Raw genomic sequence first — 22,480 nt, 5'->3', positions numbered from 1 at the left:
ACTCACAAGCACATCAGACACGGTGGTAAAAGCAGGGCTTGCGTTTGAAATATTATTCACCCTTCCGAGAAATTTTAATTCTTTCGAAACTATCTTCGTTTGAGTAAAGCAAAGTGGAAACATTCCGATGTCCCTGTACATGCGAAACATGTATAACATGTTTCTTTTATGATTATCGAGATGCGTGCTATCTGTTCTGCGTCGTACACCTTGAAGTAGTTTGTCATGTTGCAAGCTCTGCGGAAGCTAAAGGTGTCTTCACTGTTGCGCTTACAGACAGCCTTCATTAGCTACTTTCCCAGTAACAACTGCCAGGTGCCGCATTCAGATATAGTGGTCCTTAGAGAACATACTTCTTCGTTCGTTTTAGCACTGGAGAATAGCTTAAAGCTTAGGTCCACGCTTGCCTTAACATACATAATCACGGCGCTCAAATTCATTTTCTCGCACAATTCTTCCGCGGTTTTTTTAATCTCTAAGTGTCTATGGTAATGTGCGCGGCAAATTCCAGCAAGATAACCTCTACGGCTCTTTTGTTGTACTCTTCGTTTGTGAGGGCGACGAACCACCTTCCTTGTCGGAAGGCAGCGGCTGCAGGTTTCTGTTTCTTTTTCCCTAGCTGGTCATTTGCTTTCATCCCAGCAGAAGGTTACATACCTTGAAAGTTATTTCAGTGACCTGGCACCGTCACTAACCTTCGATAACTTGAATATCGTACGGTGCTTGAAATTAAATAAAAGTTAAACGCCTGCCTTAAAGGTCCTTTGCTGCAGTAAGCGACGTTGGGCTAAAGTGTGAAGCGTACCTTGAAAGTTAATAATTTCATTGAGCTTTGATAATTTCAGGATCACATCAATGTTACTTAAGAACAAAATACAGGTAAGCGCCAGCTTTATAGGTCATTATCTGTAGTGTATTTTTTGTTTATTGTTTGCTGATGTGGTCCGCAGGATGGAAAAACGTCAAACAAGATGCCGTGGGGGTCACGAAGACTCCCGCTTATCTTTTAACCATGAGCGTAACTATGGCCTGCGAAACTAATTAAGCTATCGTGGTCTTTGTTCGGATTTGCAATTATAAAGCACTTCTTATTTTCATTCAAGCAGAGGCCTTTGCGCAAAAGTATAGATATTTGCACGATTACTTGCTTTCTTCGATTACTGTACTGCAAAACCTGCACGTAAAGGAGGCTTTCCTTCAGCATTATAGAGAAGGTGGCTTGCAACGTTTAGTAGTTGTTGCTCTCAGTTTTTGCAATAAGTCCTAAAGTGAGTCGACATATTTTACACCGTGTTTTGTTACACATGGAGACATAAAAATAAATGACACTGTGGACACTACGAGCCCATACCGTAAAAAGTTCGCTCTCGCAACCAGTGTAACTGAAAACCTTCTTGGGCAGCTAGGCGTAGCGAGCCGGCCGCGCACGCGTACGCTTCTCTCAAAATGACAGTGGGCTGTCAGCCTTCCACTCATCCGTTCTTTCTTAGTATGTCGGCGCGAACCATAAAATATGCGGTTGCCTTCTTTTTTTATTTTTTATGCCAACAATGGTGTACTGGTTATAAAAGCTATCAATAATAACGGATACCTTGGCTCGCATTGAACCTTTTTCTAGTCGGTGCAGAGCAGACCAATTATGCTACGTTGAGGACTAAAGCAGCCTATTCATTTCTCACGATCTTAGAGCATTCCCACTGAATTCTTGACAATGTAATTCCATGTAATAGCACTCCTTGTAACTTCTTGTAATAAGAGCGCTGGAACTTTTACAATCCTACAGTGGCTTAGCTGATCTACTCTATTCCCGCAATTTCCTCAAGTGAAGCGGTTTATCGGTAAATGTTGGCTGCATGCGCGTGCATGCCTAGGAACTTAGCTGTAGACTGGTAAGGCAACTCACAAGCACATCAGACACGGTGGTAAAAGCAGGGCTTGCGTTTGAAATAATATTCACCCTTCCGAAAAATTTTAATTCTTTCGAAACTATCTTCGTTTGAGTAAAGCAAACTGGAAACATTCCGATGTCCCTGTACATGCGAAACATGTATAACATGTTTCTTTTATGATTATGGAGAAGCGTGCTATCTGTTCTGCGTCTTACACCTTGAAGTAGCTGGTCATGTTGCAAGTTTTGCGGAAGCTATAAGGGTCTTCACTGTTAAGCTTACAGACAGCCTTCATTAGCTACCTTCCCAGTACCAGCTGCCAGGTGCAGCATTCAGATATAGTCGTCCTTAGAGAGCATAGTTCTTTTTGCGTTTTAGCACTGGAGAATAGCTTAAAGCTTGGCTCCACGCTTGCCCTAATATACATTATCACGGCGCTCAAATTGATCTTCTCGCACAATTTTTTGCGGTTTTGTAATCTCAAAGTGTCTATGTTAATGTGCGCGGCAAATTCAAGCACGACAACCTCTACGGCTCTTCTCCTGCACACTTCGCTTGTGAAGGCGACGAACCCACCTTCATTGCCGGAAGGCAGCAGCCGTCTGTTTGTTTTTTTTTTCCTAACTAAGCAGAAGGTTACATACCTTGAAAGTTATTTCAGTGGCGTGACACGGTCACCAACCTTTGATCAATTCAAAATCGTTCGTTGCTTGAAAACTAATTGAATGGTGAGTGCCCGCCTGATATGTTTCTACGTATAATGTATTTCCTTGCTAAATGTTTGCTGATGTGGTCCGCAGCGTTGGACAAACGTGAAACAAGAACACGTATGCCAAGACTTTCAAGAAATCTCCAGCCTATTATTTAAGCGCCAGCCTGTCTACGGCCTGCGAAACTAATGAACCTAACATGGTCTTTCTTAAGGTGTGCAATCATAAAACGCTCCCTGTTTTCATGCAAGCTATGCCTCTCGCGCAAAAGTACGGATGTCTGCATGGTGACTTGTTTTTCTTTCGATATTGCATTGCGAAACCGGCACGTGAAGAGCGTTTTCTTTCAGCAGTCGTGAGAAAGTAACTTGCAACCCCTAGTAATTGTTGCTCCCACTGTTTGAAGTCATTTTAAAGTGAATCAACATATTTTAAAGCGTGGTTTGCTAAGACGGGAAAAATAAATTACCTCTTATGCACAGCGAGAACTCCCGTAAAAACTTCTCTCTCACAACTCGTGTAGTGGAAAGCCTGACACCTGAGAAATAGAAATTTTCACGCAGCTCTTTAGAACCCTAAGCTTCTTTTAAGCACTATTTCTGCTTATGCAATAAAATATGATGTAACGTTTTTGAGAAATTAGCTAATGTGTCAGCGTAACAATACTTGCAAGTGCACAGGCCTGTATGTCACAATTTACAAAATAAACCAAATGGATACACAGTCGTTTCCGCAGATGCGATGATTTCAATCAGTGGCCGATGTTGAGGAGTACGGTAGGGCGATTGCTTGTGTCGTGTTTTGACGGCACAATTACGTCATTTGGCCACGTCGACTTCAGTACCGGCATCGGTGCTACCACTCTCAAATTCAGAGAACGCGTGTTTGAATACTACGTAAGAATAACGTACAGCATATACCACCGATATGAAACTGACACAAAATAATAGGGCTCAGTGAAGTTAGGAGGCCGAAAGAAGCCTATACAGTGCTAAAAAGCGGGCACGTCCTGTGCTACCGGGGCTTAGCGGAGAGAAGAGAACTAGGAGTCGGATTTCTGATTAATAAGAATATAGCAGGTAACATACAGGAATTCTATAGCATTAACGAGAGGGTGGCAGGTCTTATTGTGAAACTTAAAAAGAGGTACAAAATGAAGACTGTAAAGGGTACGCCCCTACATCCAGTCATGATGACCAGAAAGTCGAAAGCTTCTATGAAGACGTGGAATCGGCGATGGGTAGAGTGAAAACCAAATACACTATACTAATGGGCGACTTTAATGCCAAGGTAGGCAAGAAGCAGGCTGGAGACAAGGCAGTGGGGGAATATGGCATAGGCACTAGGAATAACAGGGGAGAGTTGCTAGTAGAGTTTGCGGAACAGAATAATATGAGGATAATGAATACCTTCTTCCGCAACCGGGACAGCCGGAAGTGGACCTGGAGGAGCCCGAACGGCGAGACAAGAAATGAAATAGACTTCATATTCTGCGCTAACCCTGGCATCATACAAGATGTGGACGTGCTCGGCAAGGTGCGCTGCAGTGACCACAGGATGGTAAGAACTCGAATTAGCCTAGACCTGAGGAGGGAACGGAAGAAACTGGTACGTAAGAAACCGATTAATGAGTTAGCGGTGAGAGGGAAAATAGAGGAATTCCAGATCAAGGTACAGAACAGGTATTCGGCCTTAACTCCGGAAGAGGACATTAGTGTTGAAGCAATGAACGACAATCTTGTGGGCATCATTAAGGAGTGTGCAATGGAAGTCAGTGGTAACTCCGTTAGGCAGGATACCAGCAAACTATCGCAGGAGACGAAAGATCTGATCAAGAAACGCCAATGTATGAAAGCATCTAACCCTACAGCTAGAATAAAACTGGCAGAACTTTCGAAGTTAATCAACAAGCGTAAGACAGCCGACATAAGGAAGTATAATATGGATAGAATTGAACATGCTCTCAGGAAAGGAGGAAGCCTAAATACAGTGAAGAAGAAACTAGGAATTGGCAAGAATCAGATGTATGCGTTAAGAGACAAAGCCGGCAATATCATTACTAATATGGACGAGATAGTTCAAGTGGCTCAGGAGTTCTATAGAGATTTATACAGTACCAATGACATCCACGACGATAATGAAAGAGAAAATAGTCTAGAGGAATTCGAAATCCCGAAGGTAACGCCGGAAGAAGTAAAGAAAGTCTTAGGAGATATGCAAAGAGGGAAGGCAGCTGGGGAGGATCAGGTAACAGCAGATTTGTTGAAGGATGGTGGACAGAATGTTCTAGAAAAACTGGCCACCCTGTATACCCAGTGCCTCATGACCTCGAGCGTACCGGAATCTTGGAAGAACGCTAACATAATCCTAATCCATAAGAAAGGGGACGCCAAGGACTTGAAAAATAATAGACCGATCAGCTTACTGTCCGTTGCCTACAAAGTATTTACTAAGGTAATTGCAAATAGAATCAGGAACACCTTAGACTCCTGTCAACCAAAGGACCAGGCAGGATTCCGTAAAGGCTACTCAACAATAGACCATATTCACACTATCAATCAAGTGATAGAGAAATGTGCAGAATATAACCAACCCTTATATATAGCTTTCATTGATTACGAGAAAGCGTTTTATTCAGTCGAAACCACAGCAGTCATGGAGGCATTACGGAATCAGGGTGTAGATGAGCCATATGTAAAAATACTGGAAGATATCTATAGCGGCTCCACAGCCACCGTAGTCCTCCATAAAGCAAGCAACAAAATCCCAATAAAGGAAGGCGTCAGGCAGGGAGATACGATATCTCCAATGCTATTCACAGCGTGTTTACAGGAGGTATTCAGAGACCTGGATTGGGAAGAATTGGGGATAAAAGCTAATGGAGAATACCTTAGTAACTTGCGATTCGCTGATGATATTGCCTTGCTTAGTAACTCAGGGGACCAATTGCAATGCATGCTCACTGACCTGGAGAGGCAAAACAGAAGATTGGGTCTAAAAATTAATCTGAAGAAAACTAAAGTAATGCTTCACAGTCTCGGGAGAGAACAGCAATTTACAATAGGCAGTGAGGCACTGGAAGTCGTAAGGGAATACAACTACTTAGGGCAGGTAGTGACGGCGGATCCGGATCATGAGACGGAAATAATCAGAAGAATAAGAATGGGCTGGGGTGCGTTTGGCAGGCATTCCCAAACCATGAAGAGCAGGTTGCCATTATCCCTCAAGAGAAAAGTATATAATAGCTGTGTCTTACCAGTACTCACCTACGGGGCAGAAACCTGGAGGCTTACTAAAAGGGTTCTACTCAAATTGAGGACGACACAACGAGCTATGGAAAGAAGAATGATAGGTGTAACGTTAAGGGATAAGAAAAGAGCAGATTGGGTGAGGGAACAAACGCGAGTTAATGGCATCTTAGTTGAAATCAAGAAAAAGAAATGGGCATGGGCAGGACATGTAATGAGGAGGGAAGATAACCGATGGTCATTAAGGATTACGGACTGGATCCCAAGGGAAGGGAAGCGTAGCAGGGGGCGGCAGAAAGTTAGGTGGGCGGATGAGATTAAGAAGCTTGCAGGGACGGCATGGCCACAATTAGTACATGACCGGGGTTGTTGGAGAAGTATGGGAGAGGCCTTTGCCCTGCAGTGGGCGTAACCAGGCTGATGATGATGATGATGATGATGATGATGATGATGATTATGATTACATGGGGCAGTGATCATATGCCAATAATGATTGGTTTGCAAAGAACGTGCATAAAGAAAATTCGACAACGAGTAACAGTCACGCATTGGGATAAGTTTCGGGAATCGTCGATTGATAAAGTACCCTCAGAGCCCTCAGAAATTGTTCCCGCTTTGCAAGAACTGCTACGGTGGTACACCACTGTAACCACAGTTGACGAGGAACAACCTAGACCGGACTTCGCCCTTTTGCAACTTTGGGCAAAGCGACGTCAGGCAGAAGTGTATGCGTCGAGCAATCCCAATGCACCAGGTAGCCGTGCATGTGCTAACCATATAGCGGCGATGGCGCGTCGGCATGGAAAGCAACTTTCTCGACGACGATGGTATGAGTGGTGCGAGAATCTTGGATCGGGCATTGGAAACAGAGCACTTTGGCGTACGTTCCGGTCAATGTAACGCCGTCATAAGCAACCTGACCCTGCAGCGAGCGTTATGTTAGCGATGCAGAGTTCGCCGCATCAATTTGCAGAACGCGCTGCTAAAGCGTTTTTCCCGAAATACGATCACGCGTCACCCATAGACTGCACCGAAATTGATGAGTCTGACACAACTTCTAAATCCGAAATATCCAGCCCTTTCAGCGGCGATTGAAACTTCGAAGCAACGAACAGCACCTGGTCCCGATGGTATTCCTTATGAGGTTTTCAAGAACATGGAAGCAGCAGCTCTCGACGCACTTGTTCAGGCTATTAATAAAGTATGGGAGACTGGAAACGTTCTACCTGATTGGAAGCATTTAATTGTTGTCGCGATTCCGAAACAAGGAAAGTCTCCAAATAGCATGCAGTCTTTACGCCCAATTTCACTAATCTCAACTGTCTGCAAGCTCGCTGCAAAGGTGCTAGCCACCCTTGTTTCCTGGTGGCTTGAACGCCACGATAAATATCATCCTGCTCGAATTGCATTCCGTTCTTACTTGGGAACTGAAGACGGACTTTCTATCTTATCAGACGATGTTTTACAGGTTTCACCACATAGTCACGCTGTGCGCACGGTAGTAGCAGCGGACATAACGAAAGCCTATGACAATAGAGACCATGAAATCCTTATAGCCAACCTCATCGACCTGGCACTTCCACCGCGGGTGATAAGCTTCATCTTCTCATTCCTTCAGAATCGCACATTTGCGATTAGAGTAGATGTAAGGCAAGAAAACTACTTCACATCGAACAAAGGAGTCCCACAAGGTTCGGTTTTGGCTCCTCTTCTCTTCAACGCTGCTCTAACACCTCTAGCCTGGCAACTACATCGGATTCCAGACGTGAGGTTCTTAATCTATGCGGGTGACGTCACTTTGTGGTCCGTTCATGAAGATATATCTAGACAAACTCAACAGCTTCAAGAAGCCCTTGATGTTCTGAACAACCACGCTCGGATAGCAGGGTTGCACATTTCCGCCCAAAATTCAAGCTATGTTGTGGTGGCCAGCAAGAAAGGCCACCCCTTTAAATTTACACTCCGCGCAGTGACAATCCCTGGGGCTTCTGAGGTCCGCATACTGAGTCTCGATATTCACCAATCCGGCAGTGGTGCACACTGGCTCCGTAAAACAACACAGAGTTCAACAAAAACACTTCACCTTATTGGTGGCATTGCAGCAAAAGCAGCTGGAGCTCGTACTGACGTAGCTCGACGGTTGGTGCGTGCAGTCTTGCAGCCACGAATTTTATATCAGGCACAATTTCAACGGCTGACTTTGGCACAGCTGGTACAGTTGGAGACGATTAATCGCGATGCTATGCACACAATCACAGCACTGCCACGCATCACTCCGATACCAACCTTACAAGAACATGCCCAGCTCAACACAATTGGAGAGCTAATTTTGCAAAGTGAAAAAGCACGTGAAATAAAAAAGCAACTTATTGCGGCTGTCGCTGCGTTGCATACTGATTTTCAACGCGGCCCTCGGATTGACAATCAGCCCTATCGAATGCTTCCCTGGGAATTCACCAGCATCACAACTAATAAGCCAACGAAGTTACGACACAGCGATACAATAGGTATTATTGACGAACACAATATCGTCGATGCATCATGCGCTAACACCTGCAAAGTTTATACGGGTGCTGCCATTCTCCCAGATGGCGGAAGGGCATCATTCCTGAGTACTACGCATAAGTTCATCAGCAGCCACCAGCGCTATTTATCTAGGGAAGCCAGCGCTCTAGTAATGGAACTTCAAGCCATCCACAACGCTGTGCAAGATGCGACATGTAAGCTGGCTACCATCAAGCAACTACATATCTTCACTGATTCTTTAGGGGTTATTCAGGAACTCAAGAAGGGTGATAAGGCGATGGAAATCTGCAAGGCAATACACACTATAAATAGTAAAACAGCTACTTGCGTCAAGGTTCTCTGGATTCGAGGCCATACAGCGAACCCTCAAAACATTCCTGCTGACCAGCAGGCACACTGCACTCCTAATCCTGATCTTCCGCCTATTCCCTTCCCACCTCAACTCCTTAACTCGCTACGAGACCTTAAATCTTTTCTCCGGAAGGACACACGCCCTCTTATTCCACAGTATCCCCTCCCACTTCACCTTGCTAGGGTGCAGGAAGTTGTGCTTAGGAGGCTTCGGGCCGGGGTGGCCCTTACACCGGCTGTTATCTCAAGGCGGAACTGGTCGCATATACCACTGGGTGCTACGTATCTATACTGCTCCGTTCCTGTGATGGAAGCAGATGCATACCACCTAATATGGATATGTACTGGTTTAAAATCGGAACGCTCGCGTCTCCTACTGCAAGCCAGCCTCCGCTACAGTGTGACAACCAGCTATGACCGCTGGATACATAACAGATTCCACTAAACACTGCTTCAATCATACACAACAGAGGCCTCAAACTACACACATAATACACATATACGCACCAAGAATTATGCCTTAAAAGCAAGCCTTTATCGCAATAAAATAAAGAACAATGCTACAAATGCAACTCAGGAGTGCGACTTGAACTAAACGTTTGCTACGCTGGCAATCACAGCAGCGTAAATATCACTCAATATATATTTCTGTGATGCTGTTGTTTTTTAAAGTGCTTGGATGTAGTGAGATAAATTGCTACTGTGTGTAAAGCACAAGACATCACGCTAGCGTTTTGGAAGCAGAATAGCACACAAAAAGTGGTCGTTCGTATAAGGTTCCTTCTATAAATCACAGTATTGGCACTCAACACGATCCCAAAGCCATTGTTTTTAAAAAAACAGGGAGAAAGTGCCTTAGAGTGGCCGGTCAACGTTTCAATCAGAAGTCGTATCTTTCTCACTGGTGGCCTCGTATCCTTGGCAGGTTCATTTTGGCAAGTTATTGGAGTTATGTCACCTGCTGTGGCCGATGGCAGATCTGTGTAACGTCAGAGACTTAAGAGAAAATGCGCACATTTACTGCGTGTTTCTAGGTATCGTGGTGAGAAGGAATCATTTGAGGGGAGAGTGAGTAGAGCGAGGGAGCTTGGCAGGAAGCAGTAAAGAAAAGCAAATAATAAAAGTGGGAAAAATGGAGAGGGAGCGTGGATGGGATAGGTAGGTATAAAAAATCGGTCAAAAAAGGATAGGTGCAAGGGCGTGCTTTGTGGAAGAAAAATGAGTGTCACGATGAGTCAGCGCCCGGCCAGCCGCGGGGAAGGGAGCTGGAAAATTCCTCAAGCTAGTTAGAGAGGCGTCAGTGGCCTGCTACCAATCTGAGGGAAAACATTTAGAGTTGTGAAGATGGTGACCTGGAATCTGTGGGAAGGCCTCTTCATCTACAGACAGCCGCCACCAACCGATACAACACGTGGCGCCGCCCAGCCAGCCCCTTGTACTGACAAGGAAGGATGGCAGGGTCCCCTTTGACAAATAACGGTTTCCGAGAGTGAGTGCCCCAGCAGGTTTTGCTCCGGTCGGTCCATATGCATGGAGAAAGCGTTAGTTCAGTGGTGGGCGTGGCCGGCTCCTTCTACGCACTGAGGCGTTTGCAGCTAAGGGCTTCTCATGCGTCAGAGAGGCTTTCGGGTGCTCCAGTGCTCGATGGCTTCGATTAGGCCAGAAAAACGATGCTCTGGCGCTGCTATGATTTGGAAATAGCACTTGAGGGTCTACGGCGGGCAAGGTGCTTGCTGGTGCCTATTCACACGAAGCTTGTATTGCCTCACTGATGTCGGCGTCGGTGTCGCTGTAGCCATAAGAAAAACCTAAGCCGTGCGACAATGAAAATTGCTTGTGGGGCTGCGGATTTGAACAGAACTGCGGGTTTCGAGACCACCACGTTAGCCGATTGAGGCGTTGGCGGTTCGTCATACGCGACCTTTAAAGCGGGGCTGTACATGCATGAAGAAATAGACGCAACGCAAGACGTGAGCCAATCACAGGCGCCCCTCCCTCAGGAGAAGGGAAAGGGCGTGATCGCGTGTTCGGCCGCCTCGCGCCCGCCGTTTCTTGCCAGTTCAGACCCGGCACTCAGGTGGGGGGGGGCGCGTTTGGTTCATTCTACCGAAGAGCAGGCTGCGGCGAAGGAACGGCAACGGCGGTGGGTCGTGCACCATGCGTTCAGCCGAAAAACAAGTGGCGTGTGACAAATACCGCTACGATCTCGCTCCAGAGAGGGTTCGCCCTGGGCGTGTTGAACTCGCCATGAGGAAGCGCGGAGCCGAGGCATCACAACAAAGATCCGCGGATACCCAGCTTCGCTTGCACCCCTCTTGAATGTAGTGGAAGGGTGGCCAATTTTTTTCATTCTCAAACGCAATTATTGTGTCTCCCGCACATGTTCCGACTACATTCACGTAGAAGTGCAACATTGCTGCCATCGCTCGTTGCACAATACTTAACAATTTGCGCGTTATATTTATGTACATAATTTCGTGAGCCAGTTTCAAAGCTTCGAGCGAGTCGCTTACTTGTGTCGGCACTTGCTTTTTTCTATGTATTTCGCCATCGTAATAGGGCGTGAAGCAAGACGTAGCATCATCTGCCCACACAAACATGCTGCAATATGTGGTGTACTTATACTCAGGTACGCGCCACAGATAAAACTCGACCGGTAATAATGAAGTTACTTGACTACAGACAAAAAGTGGCAATCTTAAGCCTAGGTTTCAAACTAAAAACAACTGACTATCCAATCGGTGAAGACTTCTCTAAAAGAATAAGAGACATACGGAAGAAACTTTGGTATAGTGAAAAACTAAACCGTGAAAAAAAGGAAAACGTATCACTTTCTTTTGACAAACTTTACATTAACAAACGTGCATATATTTGGGACGAAGAGAAGGACAAAGTACCGATGCAAAAAAACGACGCAGAAACAAACCGCCGAATAACCCGCAGAGCCGCACAAGCGGCACAAGCCGCACAATCAAAAGATTAACACTGATAAATGTAAACGCCCGCAGTGTCCTAAATAAAACAGAAGCCTTGGAAAGCCTTCTAGTCGATTACGAGCCCGATATTGTGGTCATCACGGAAACATGGCTATCACCCGCTATATTCGACCACGAGATTGCCCCGCCAAACTACACAATCATCCGAAAAGACCGACCTTCACGAGGTGGAGGAGTGGCCTTACTGATAAAAAACTGTCTTCGCTTTGTCCTTCTTCCCGAGGTGAACAACGCTGAAGCCGTTTCCTGCAAAATTTTGTGCGACGGGACATCAATCGTAACCGGTTGCGTTTATCGGAGCCCTTCCTCTGACAGTGCATGCCTTTCAGCAATTCAAAAATATATGCAGCGTCATGTCCATCAATCCAGGATTAATCCGGCGGGCGACTTTAACCTAGCTGACATAGACTGGTCCACAATGCATCATACGTCAAAAGCCTCCGAAGTGCTAATAGCCTTAATGCTAAATTTTAACCTACATCAACTTGTCACTCGTCCTACCCGCGTTCAAGGCTCAACGAAAAATATCCTCGACCTCATATTTCTTAGCAACCATTTTACTACAAGTAAAGCACAAATAGACATTATTGAAGGAATATCTGATCACAGTATACGTATGTGCACATTCCAGCTTGGTCATTGTATTACTACCCAGTCTACAGTAAAGAGCTTTTTTAACTTTCATAAAGCAGATGACGCCAGCATACTAACTTATCTGTCGTATGAATTCGATTCCTTTTCGGAAAAAGCATCTCAGGAATCTACTGATGTAGATGCATTTTGGCTACATTTTAAGAGCATTGTCCTGCACTGTTTAACTAATTATATTCCAATGCAAAAGAAAAAACAGCACCTTGAGAATCCATGGATCACACGCGAAATCATCCACGCTAAACGGCGCGCAAATCGGCTTCGTAAGGCAAACAGGAATAACCCAAAACCATCTACAACCTTGAAGTTAAAATCTGCAGTTATGCATTTCAAGCAGAAACTAAAAGATTCGAAACAATATTACTACAGTGTCACTCTTGCTAACTTCCTAAAAGATAACCCACAAAGATTCTGGAAACATCTGCGCAGTACCGAGCAGACAACAACCAAACTAACCGAAGAAGAAAAAATTGCAACGGCAAACAAATATAACAATTTCTTCAAATCAGTCTTCACGGAAGACAATGGTACACTCCCCCCTCTTCCACCATCCTGTACGTCAGTGCTTGATCGGTTAATAATAACGGACGCCGGAATCCACAATCTTCTCCTCAATATTGACCCTAAGAAATCAATTGGGCCTGACGAAATTCCAAACGAATTCCTAAAAAAATATGCTGAGTGGTGCAGTAGATACCTGGGACACATTTTTCGTAAATCACTAGCAACTTCTAATCTACCACATGACTGGAAAAAGGCTAAAGTAATACCGATCCACAATAAAGGAGACAAAAATAGTGTTGCCAATTTCAGACCCATATCTCTCACCAGCACTTCATGCAAAATACTAGAACACATCATTCTAAAACACATGACAGTATTTCTAGAACGCGAAAACATCCTATCGCCTCACCAGCATGGTTTTCGGTCTGGCTTATCAACCATCACTCAACTAACAGAGGTAGTTCACGACGTTGCTCTTAGTATTAATAATCGTTCTCAAATATACATGATTTTACTTGACTTACCTAAAGCTTTTGATTGCGTGAGTCACACTAAGCTAATTGCAAAAGTGGAGCATGCCATCGGGAAAGGAGAAGTTTCTGCTTGGATAAAAGCTTTTCTAACACACCGCTCACAATTTGTTATGTATGACCACATGCCATCTGATGTCGTTCCTGTCACATCTGGAGTACCACAAGGCTCGGTACTCGGGCCGCTGTTATTTCTGATCTTTATTAACGATATAACCAATAATATAGGGTGCAAACTCAAACTCTTCGCGGATGACTGCGTGATATATAAAGAAATTAACAGCCATAACGACCATCTCGATCTTTCTGATTCCCTTAACACGCTAGTTGACTGGTGTTCCCAGTGGCAAATGTCTATTAACGTCAATAAATCAGTGGCAATGACAACAACAAGAGAAAAGCAACCCTCTCATTTCACCTATATCGTTAATGGCACGCCTCTTTCCATGGTTGACCAACAGAAATATTTAGGGATAACGCTGACATCAAACCTCAATTGGGAAACACACATAACTAATATTACAACTACTGCACTACGAAAGCTATTTTATCTAAAAAGACGCCTAAAGATCGCTCCAACGAACATTAAGCTTCTGGCCTACAAAACATTTGTGAGACCTATTTTAGAATACGCTAATACAATTTGATTTCCTTACACAGCAACTAACATAGCTAAACTTGAAGCTGTACAAAGAAAAGCCGCAAGGTTCATTCATAGCAAATATCGTTCTACTGACTCACCTTCACGTCTCTTAGCTTCCTCAGGCCTCAACACATTATCGACGAGAGCGAAACAAGGTCGACTAAAATTTCTGTTTCAAATGCTGCACCGTCAGTATAAAATTGATATCACCCGGTATATTTTATATTCGCAATCTAGAGTAACACGGCATCAACACGAATATACCCTAACCGAGTATTCCTTTTCTAATGACGCATTCAGGTATTCATTCTTTCCTCGAGTAATCAGAGATTGGAATCAACTTAACTCGTCATTAACAGTGACAAATTCTTTATCCCTGTTCGTTTCACAACTGGAGCTCATCACAACAGATTATTAACGATTTCTCATGTTTGTTCCCTGTTCTCTTTATGTTAAACTAACAGTGCTTAGAAAAAAAATGTATACACTTGTTTGTTTCCAAATACTTCACGTTTTTGCTTTGACTATGATATGCCCCGGTTGTTGTTCATTTTATTCTGCTTTGTTTAGTGTTCTGTTGTATAGCTTATCTACCTTATCCTTTGTATTTTGTTGAATATTGTTGCTTTTTTATTCTTTGTGTAGCTCACACATGTATGTATGTCGGGAAAAGAAAGTGTTCACACCCGTCTGCTAGGCTCTCGGCTGAGAGCGGCAGTATTGTGAAATAAATAAATAAATAAATAATAAATAAATAAACCGAAATTTATTACAATAACGTGGGACTCACTGAAAGCGTCGCAAACATCTCCCAGTACGAGTCATTACCTCAAATTAACTGTGCCACGACGGCTGAGAAGCTTTTCGCTAACTACGTCACAAGTCTAGATTCGGTACCGTAAGCCTAATTCCTTCAAATAGGTAGCTTACTGTCAAAGAAAATTTGTCATTTTGCCGTACTCCAATAGTGCAGAGGTGTACATGTACTTTATAAGGAATTGCATGGTGGCGGCAACGGCGACAGCAAAAATTCGTCTGGACAGTCCACATAATTGATAACGCAAAAAGTGGGAGGTGATTTCACGCTTAGTTCAAGCCGGTGAAGGCAATGCCTTCGTGGATGAGTTTGGTTTGATAACTGAATGTATGAACCTTATCATGTCTGTGGGATGCACGTTGAAGCGATAACGTTACGTGGAATTTAACCTTTTTGTCACCGGTTATTATCTTCTTCAGCATCATCAAAATATTATTATTTTTTACAGGGAAGCTGTATTTGGCTAGCCAATTTCCGCCGTACCAGCAGCCGACACCACACTTCTACAAGCGCCCCGCCCCATACACACTCAACTCATAGTAAAACCGCTCTTTCGGAGCACCCACGCCACCTATCATTCGCCCCTTCGCAAAGCCCTCGAAAAGCTCTCCACAACCACTATTGTTCCTAAGCTGATGTCGTAGGAGTGCGAGAGGCCTGCGCGGGCGAAGACGCGGCTGTTGCAGTCGCTGACAATACACTCCAACCCATCGTAATTCTCCACCTTCCTGATGGCTCTACTTCAAATACTTGGAAGACGCGGCCATCGCGCTTGCCCTCACACACTTTGATGCCCGGTGCGTCCTTACATATTCAAAAATTGCAGTCCCACATTTTGAAAAAGGACTAGTCCACGAGACCACTTTCCGCCGTCTCAGCTCGCCCACCACGAACCCGGCCCGCCATGTAGAACTGATCTGGGTGCCTGCGCACTCTGGGATCCCCGGCAACGAAGCCGCCAATGACCACGCCCGAGGTTTCATGCGCCGGGTGGCAGCTGAATCAGAGTCGAGCTCTTCTCGCATGCACGTGCACTCGTTCCGCGAGCTTACCAAGGCATATCACGCCTAACGCCAGCTATAAGACGTCCCCCCCCCCCCAATCCCTTGACATTTATCACGAACTATTATAGCGTCGCCTCCAGACCCGCACCCTTTCCTCCCCTGTTTCTTCTCCCGTATCCAACCGGAAACATACACCTCTCCTGTGCTCAATGCACTCACTCCAACGATAGCTTTACCTACATTCTCCTTGAATACCCGGTGGGCCCTTCCCAGCGTGGCCCGTAGCTCCTGACCACCTCGGACGAATAGGAGACCCTTCAGCGCTGGACGGACCCGGCCAGGCAGAAGATCGCCACTGATCGTTGCTGTTGGCCCACGTTATGGAACTCCATGAGCTAAATTTAGGAAATTGTTAAAATTTAGTTTTACGGGCCAAAACCACTTTCTGATTATGAGGCACGTCGTAGTGGAGGACTCCGGAAATTTTGACCACCTGGAATTCTTCACCTAAAGCTAAGTAAACGGATGTTTTTTGCACTTCGCCTCCATCGAAATGCAGTTGTCGGGGCGGGGATTTGAAACCGCGACCTCGTGCTCAGCTGCCCAATACCATAGCCACTGAGCAACCACGGCGGGTAACTCCACGAGCTTTAAAACGTGTAATGCAGTGCTGTCGTGCTGGAACCCTGGGACCTATAGTGCTGGAATAGCTTGGTCAAATAAAGTTGTTTCTTTCTGTCTCCGTCATTCGCGAACATGCCGCAAAGTAGCTCCTTGCCACTCGTCGTTGTCGTTTTCTCGTCGTGCTCGTCGTCGTCGTTTTCTTCCATAGCCGGCTCTCTTTCCGCTCATTGCTTAAAGGGTTGCGAACTTTCCCACGATACCAAATTCGTAGGGGTGAGTAAACTTTTCGGCAGGTTACTTAACTTTGAGGGGGCGAAATGGCGGCTTGGCTACGTTTACGCTTAGCTACGAGCAAGGAGCTAGGGTTAGCTTCCAGTTCAGCACTTTCGCGGCAGCGCCGGACTTCGTGAGGCCACTGTTGCCCCTGAAAAGACGGCGAAGATGTCCGAGATGGTGACGGTTAACGGCATGCACATAAATCCGGAAGGCTTCGACGGAGCTTAATGCTTCACGGCTCTAGGCGCCCTACGACAACACAACAAGAAAGGCCTGGAATCCATGCTCACAGAAATCATTCCCAGCCGGGCCCTAAAGGCCAACCTTTACATACTAAACGTCTACAGTTCCCCGATTGACAGGCTCAAGGACTTTAACAAATTTCTCACATCGGCCGCCTCGCAAACCAAGGACGGGCCGCTGATTGTTGACGGAGATTTCAACGCACTTAACATCGTCTGGGGCTACGCCGCTAACAGAAAAGCGATTAACCTTGCCGAGTGCGCAGACTGGTCGTGGGAGAGCCTGCAAGAGGACTTTGGCAGTGACCATTTCACCCTAGAAATGAACGTCCGCATCACGCCCACTCCCCCGAAGACGTACACCCTCGTCGACTGGGACGTCTTCCAAAAATGAGGGGTAATGAGGACAAACTAGAAGGAACTTTCGAAGAGCTCCTGAAAAATCTAAAAATTTCGGTGGCCAACGCCACTAAAAAAATAAGCATGGACCTGGATTTGCCAGCCATGGACTCAAGGCTCCAACGCCTCCTGGAGACCGAGAACGCGTTAGAAGAAAGATGGAAACAGCAGAAGCTAAACAGGAGGCTGAGGTCTAAATTAACGGAAATCTACAAAGAGATCAAGGAATACTCAAGAAAGATGAGTTCTTAGCAATAAGACGAGGTGTGTAACGAAACGGACGGTAAAATGAGAAGCGGCCGCAAGTGGAGCCTTCTCGAGCTCCTATTCGCCGACATCAGCAATTAGAATAAGAGTAATAACAGGCTAACGATTGTTCATACACACACGAAAGAAGGCACGATTCCGCGGAATGTTGCTGACGCCCTGCACACATATACCTTCCGGTACAGCGCAAATCAGTCCCGTGGGAAAATCCGATACGCGAGTGCAAGGGGGCACATCAACTCTAGCTGGATCGTCCTTTCGAAGTCTCGGAAATTGCGCACACCCTTCACGACCTAAATGGACGCACCGCCCCCGGCCCAGATGTACTCACAAACAAACTACTCAGAAATCTAGATGACAAAGCCATAACAATCATTCCGAACAGAAGTAACAAAGTATGGGCTGAAGGCAGGGTGCTCGACGAATGGCGAACTGCCAATGTAGTCCTCAATCCCAAACCCGGAAAACCGCTCCATGCAGAGAATCTGAGGTCTGTCTCCCTAACGTCGTGTCTCGGGAAGGTCGCAGAGCACACCATCCCCAATCGAATGGACCTCAGACTCTGGCCAGGCGGCGCTGCGGAAAAACCCTTCACAAGCGCCCCCATCGCAGCCTTGGAGCGAACTGAGTAGTGCAAAAAGAGCTGTCCGCAAGCGAAGGTGCATAGGCCACAATGGACCCTCCTCTTTCGGTTGTGTTGAGGCACGGTTTACTAAAGATCAAGAACCTGGAAAGCTTCTTCCGCCCATCCACGCTTCGGAAAGGGAGGAAACTCAGCAGTGCGAAGTACGTATACAATATAAAAGAAGTCTCAAGTGTTATTTCGGCGTGCTGCAACTCGCGAGCACAAAGAGCATCAGGCTTCTTTATAGGCATATCAGCATAAAAATCTGAGAATTTTAAATTGATTCGTAATGAAAATGCTCTGAACGTAACACTTACGTATCTCCTATATTTTTGCAGTTTATTGTAATTTTTGTTCTCGCAGTTATTTAGAAAGAGTAAATCCTTCCACAGCCTTTTTCAGGGCACCAAACAGAAAACGTTTTCGGAGGCAGCAAACAGCGTGCAAACGTAACAAAAGTAAGCTTCCTACGATGCCGGCGCGCCGCATCTTTGTCTCGCAGGAGCTACAGCATCGCTCAGTGCCTTTGAAGTTCTCGCAGACGCTTCAACCTACATACGCGCACAAGTAAATGCAAATAAACGCGACATTTCCTTTTTCAGCGCTCGATCTGTCGTTTCATACTCTCCCTCCTAAGCCTTTATTTTTATTTTTGGCGCAACAAGATTTTAATTTTTTTACACACGTGCGTTACTCTGCAATTACTCACCCAGTGCTCCTACAGCAACTTTATTGCTCATATTTGAAAAACGCAGTCCAGTAGGCTCGGCACATTGCGAAGCACGCTTGTTGTATTGGCGCAGGATGTACAGAGCACCGAAACTAGAAATGAGGTCCCGATACAACGATGCTCTAGAACAGGATTTTAAATTCGTAAACCAACTAAAATGTCTGGTTAATTTGACCTGCAAAATCTCTCCGTTCCACTTCTTGAATCAAGCGGAGGCGGACGGAAAATATCGATGGCACATACGCAGGATGGTTCGCCACGTTGCTTTTCTGTTGCCAACGAAGTGGCGGCTGCAGATTCTTGAGTTTTGGCATGGTTGCCATGGTCCTCCGTCAGGGCTACGCAACAGAATTACACCAGAACAACATTATCGCTCTTTCTCATGCGAGCCGCTGTGTTAACGGTCCGTATCCAGCGCTCTCGCCTCTCCCCTTCATATGATCGCGATGGAAATCGGTAAAACTGAACGTTGTTATTCAGTCCATGAAGTTCATGGCAATTTACAACACAACAGTAGCGTCGATTGTGGCGTTTCTTCGTAGCATGCGGAGCTATCATGATTGCAGTCGCTTTTACCATCAGTCTGAGGAGTGAGCCAGCAAGCGCTTTATGGCAGTTCGGCGGTGTGTCGGACTGGCGGAGAAATTTATAGTTCTCTGTCTGGGTGTTAAATGCACAAAAAATTCGCTATATGGACAAAAATCTAGTTAGATCGTTGTTTTGCAGTCGCTAGCTACATAGGCAACCTAGCAGAGAAGTCGGGCTCCGCACTTGTCGATTAGTGCCTCTTCGCACCGGCATGTGGCGCTACGCATCTTGCAAAACTCCAGAGTCTGACGTCTATTGGAGAGAACATTCGAAAAAAAAAACGGCCTATTCCGCCACAATCTCATAGGCTTCAGAAAATCACCGTCCGTGCAAGAAGCCATGCTACTCACAAGGAGCGTCGTCATCGAAAACAAATACAGGGATGTAAACGACATCCTGGGCCTCGGCTTAATGAAGGCCTTCGACACAGTTAGGCATGAGCACACCCTCAACGAAATCTCCACTTTAAACCTCGCAAGAAATTTGGCTAACCGAACGGCCGCCATAAGCGTCGGACAAATCAGAAGCTTTCACGGCTTCTTTTCAACATCACAATGCACGATCTCTCCAACAAACTCTCGAAATCCTCGGGAGTAGGGTGCGCGATTTACGGGGACGACATCACAATTTGGTCCGCGAGCGGCCTGCTAGAGACTCTGAAGCAGAACCTACAGCAAACGCTGGGCACCACGGAAGCTTTCCTTACAAACACGAAACTGAAGCTCTCCCCCACCAAATAAGAGCTCCTCGGTTGAAAACAAGGCCCCAGCGAGAGACAGCCCATTAGCTCCCTCCCCGTTCACCTAGACACCAGGGACGGATGAACCACCTCTAGGTATAGCACAAACAAGGTCCCGGGCATTGTCATTGGGGCTTACAGCAATGACAATGCGAAGGCAATAAAGCGCATCGAAAAGAGCGCTCTAAACTTCCGCACGGTCACATCGCGGGTTGCGAGCGCACGGGACGCACTGAAAGAGCACAACCTGATGAAACCATTTTACGCCTGCCTGATCAGTCACGTAATCTATGCCCTCCTCTTCCTTAACTGGAAGAAGACGGAGCAGAACAAAATTAACACACTAATCTGAACAGGATAAAAAAAGGTCCTAAGCATCCCTAGAAACACTAGCACGGAACGACTTCTTCAACTGGGGCTTCGCAACACGGCAACTGAACTCTCTGAGGCACACCAAGATGCCCAAATTAGTGGCTTTCACTCACAAGGGCGGGCACCGACATCTTACCAGAAGCAGGCATACAGCCATCTTCATGCAACCAGAAAAGTTGCAACTATGCAAAAATACCATGAGAGCAATAACAGTTGACCGAATCGCAAGAAACATACACCCCATCCACAACGAAAGGTGGAGAAACGCAAGAGCCAAGCAATCCTCGACAACATCAAACGTAGCGAAATGCACAGCCTCTTCGTTGGTGCGGCCAGATATTGGAATCGGGGTGTCTACGCGGCCTTCGTGGTGGACGCCCATGGCTTGCTGATCAACGCAGCCATGGTAGTTACCAACACTACTAATGAAGCAGAAGAAATGGCCATTGCGGAGACCTTTCGAAGCTACAAAGGAGCCTCCGTCATTTAGTCGGGCTCATTGGAGCCATTGGAACCTTCTCGGCGGCCCTCATCTCTTGGAAAGCAGCTACGGTTGTGTACAAAATCTTCTTACAAGAAACTGAAGATTACGGCCTCGTGTCCCCATACATCACATCGTTCTTCGTCCACATGGGCAACATTTCCGGACGTGCTGACAGTAATCCGAACGAGCGGTCACACCAACTGGCGCGAGCACTCGCATTCTCCGTCTGCGGTTCGCCCCCGGCTTCGACCTGGCCTGGAGGGACCTAGACATCAAAGACCCGCTCGTGTTATGCCACGAAATCACTTCAAATCATAGGTTAGGATGAACAATTTCCCTCCTCCACACGCAAAGCTCAAGAAAGCACAGGTCGTCAGTTACAGACAGTTGCAGACTAGAAGATACATAACACCAACGACACTAAACAGGATCTATCCAGATCTTTCTACCGTATGCCTACACTGCGGCCATGAATACAACTTCGGACAATGCTCTAGCTATGCCACGCCAACGCGGGCACGACTTTCCTGACCAGTCCTCCTGGGTCTCAGCGCTCAGAAGCACAGAGCTCTTCGCTCAGCTCAAGGCTCTCCAGAGGGCCCGGGCAGTCGCCGAAAGACTCTGCCTACCGGCTCCGACCATGGTGGAGCAAACGGATTGATTTAATCCTCTCTCCTCAGGACATAAATAAAGTGTGCACTCACTCACTCACTCACTCACTCACTCACTCACTCACTCACTCACTCACTCACTCACTCACTCACTCACTCACTCACTAAAAGGATACTGAACAGAACTTTTTCAGTCGAGATTTGGTTGAAATTTCAGTCGAATTCGATTGAAATCGAAATTGGTTGAAACAACCTTGATTTCAGGGAGAAGCTAGCATAAAATAAATAATTTAATGCATTTTTTTGCGAGATGCAGCGTCCAGCGGCCGCCCCATGAACTAGAGCAAGTGACGTTTTCGTGACGTTTTCTGTGCCGCATACCGGCGTCACTGCCATCTGCTGCGTGTCTCCAGTCGCATAGACGGCGCAGGTCTGCAACGAAAGACCTTTTAATTGAGCGGATGCTCGCGGCCGCATACTTGTTTTCGCAAACGGAGCTTGTGCCCAAGTCTTCAGAATCGCTGTTTGTGTTTTGTACTGCTTTTTAACGTGATCAGCAAAGCACCTGTCACAACGCAGGAGAAAGCTTCCCCGCTGCTGCGCGCAAGGGTGTGATAAATGCAACGTCGGACGACACAAGCTGTGTCATACATT

At 46.1% G+C, this 22,480-nt stretch overlaps 1 protein-coding gene across 2 annotated transcripts in view; it reads left to right on the top strand.

Moving 5' to 3' along the window:
* Nucleotides 1-776: 776 nt before the first annotated feature.
* Nucleotides 777-22,480, top strand: part of LOC142578073 (uncharacterized) — a 38,297-nt gene continuing 16,593 nt past the window's right edge. Inside the window, exons 1-3 of one of the 2 annotated variants that reach the window (XM_075687494.1) lie at nucleotides 777-879; nucleotides 4,030-4,159; nucleotides 15,314-18,917. In XM_075687494.1, the coding sequence (XP_075543609.1) occupies nucleotides 17,052-17,405 (354 nt within the window). In that variant the 5' untranslated portion in view covers nucleotides 777-879; nucleotides 4,030-4,159; nucleotides 15,314-17,051 and the 3' untranslated portion in view covers nucleotides 17,406-18,917. Of the gene's footprint in view, nucleotides 880-4,029; nucleotides 4,160-15,313; nucleotides 18,918-22,480 lie in introns of those variants that run through there. The other variant, XR_012827154.1, reaches the window with a different exon arrangement.

The sequence above is a fragment of the Dermacentor variabilis genome, chromosome 4, assembly GCF_050947875.1.
Source record: "Dermacentor variabilis isolate Ectoservices chromosome 4, ASM5094787v1, whole genome shotgun sequence".
Taxonomy (NCBI): domain Eukaryota; kingdom Metazoa; phylum Arthropoda; class Arachnida; order Ixodida; family Ixodidae; genus Dermacentor; species Dermacentor variabilis.
Note: the sequence above shows the minus strand (reverse complement) of the source record. Positions and strands in the feature narration are given on the sequence as shown.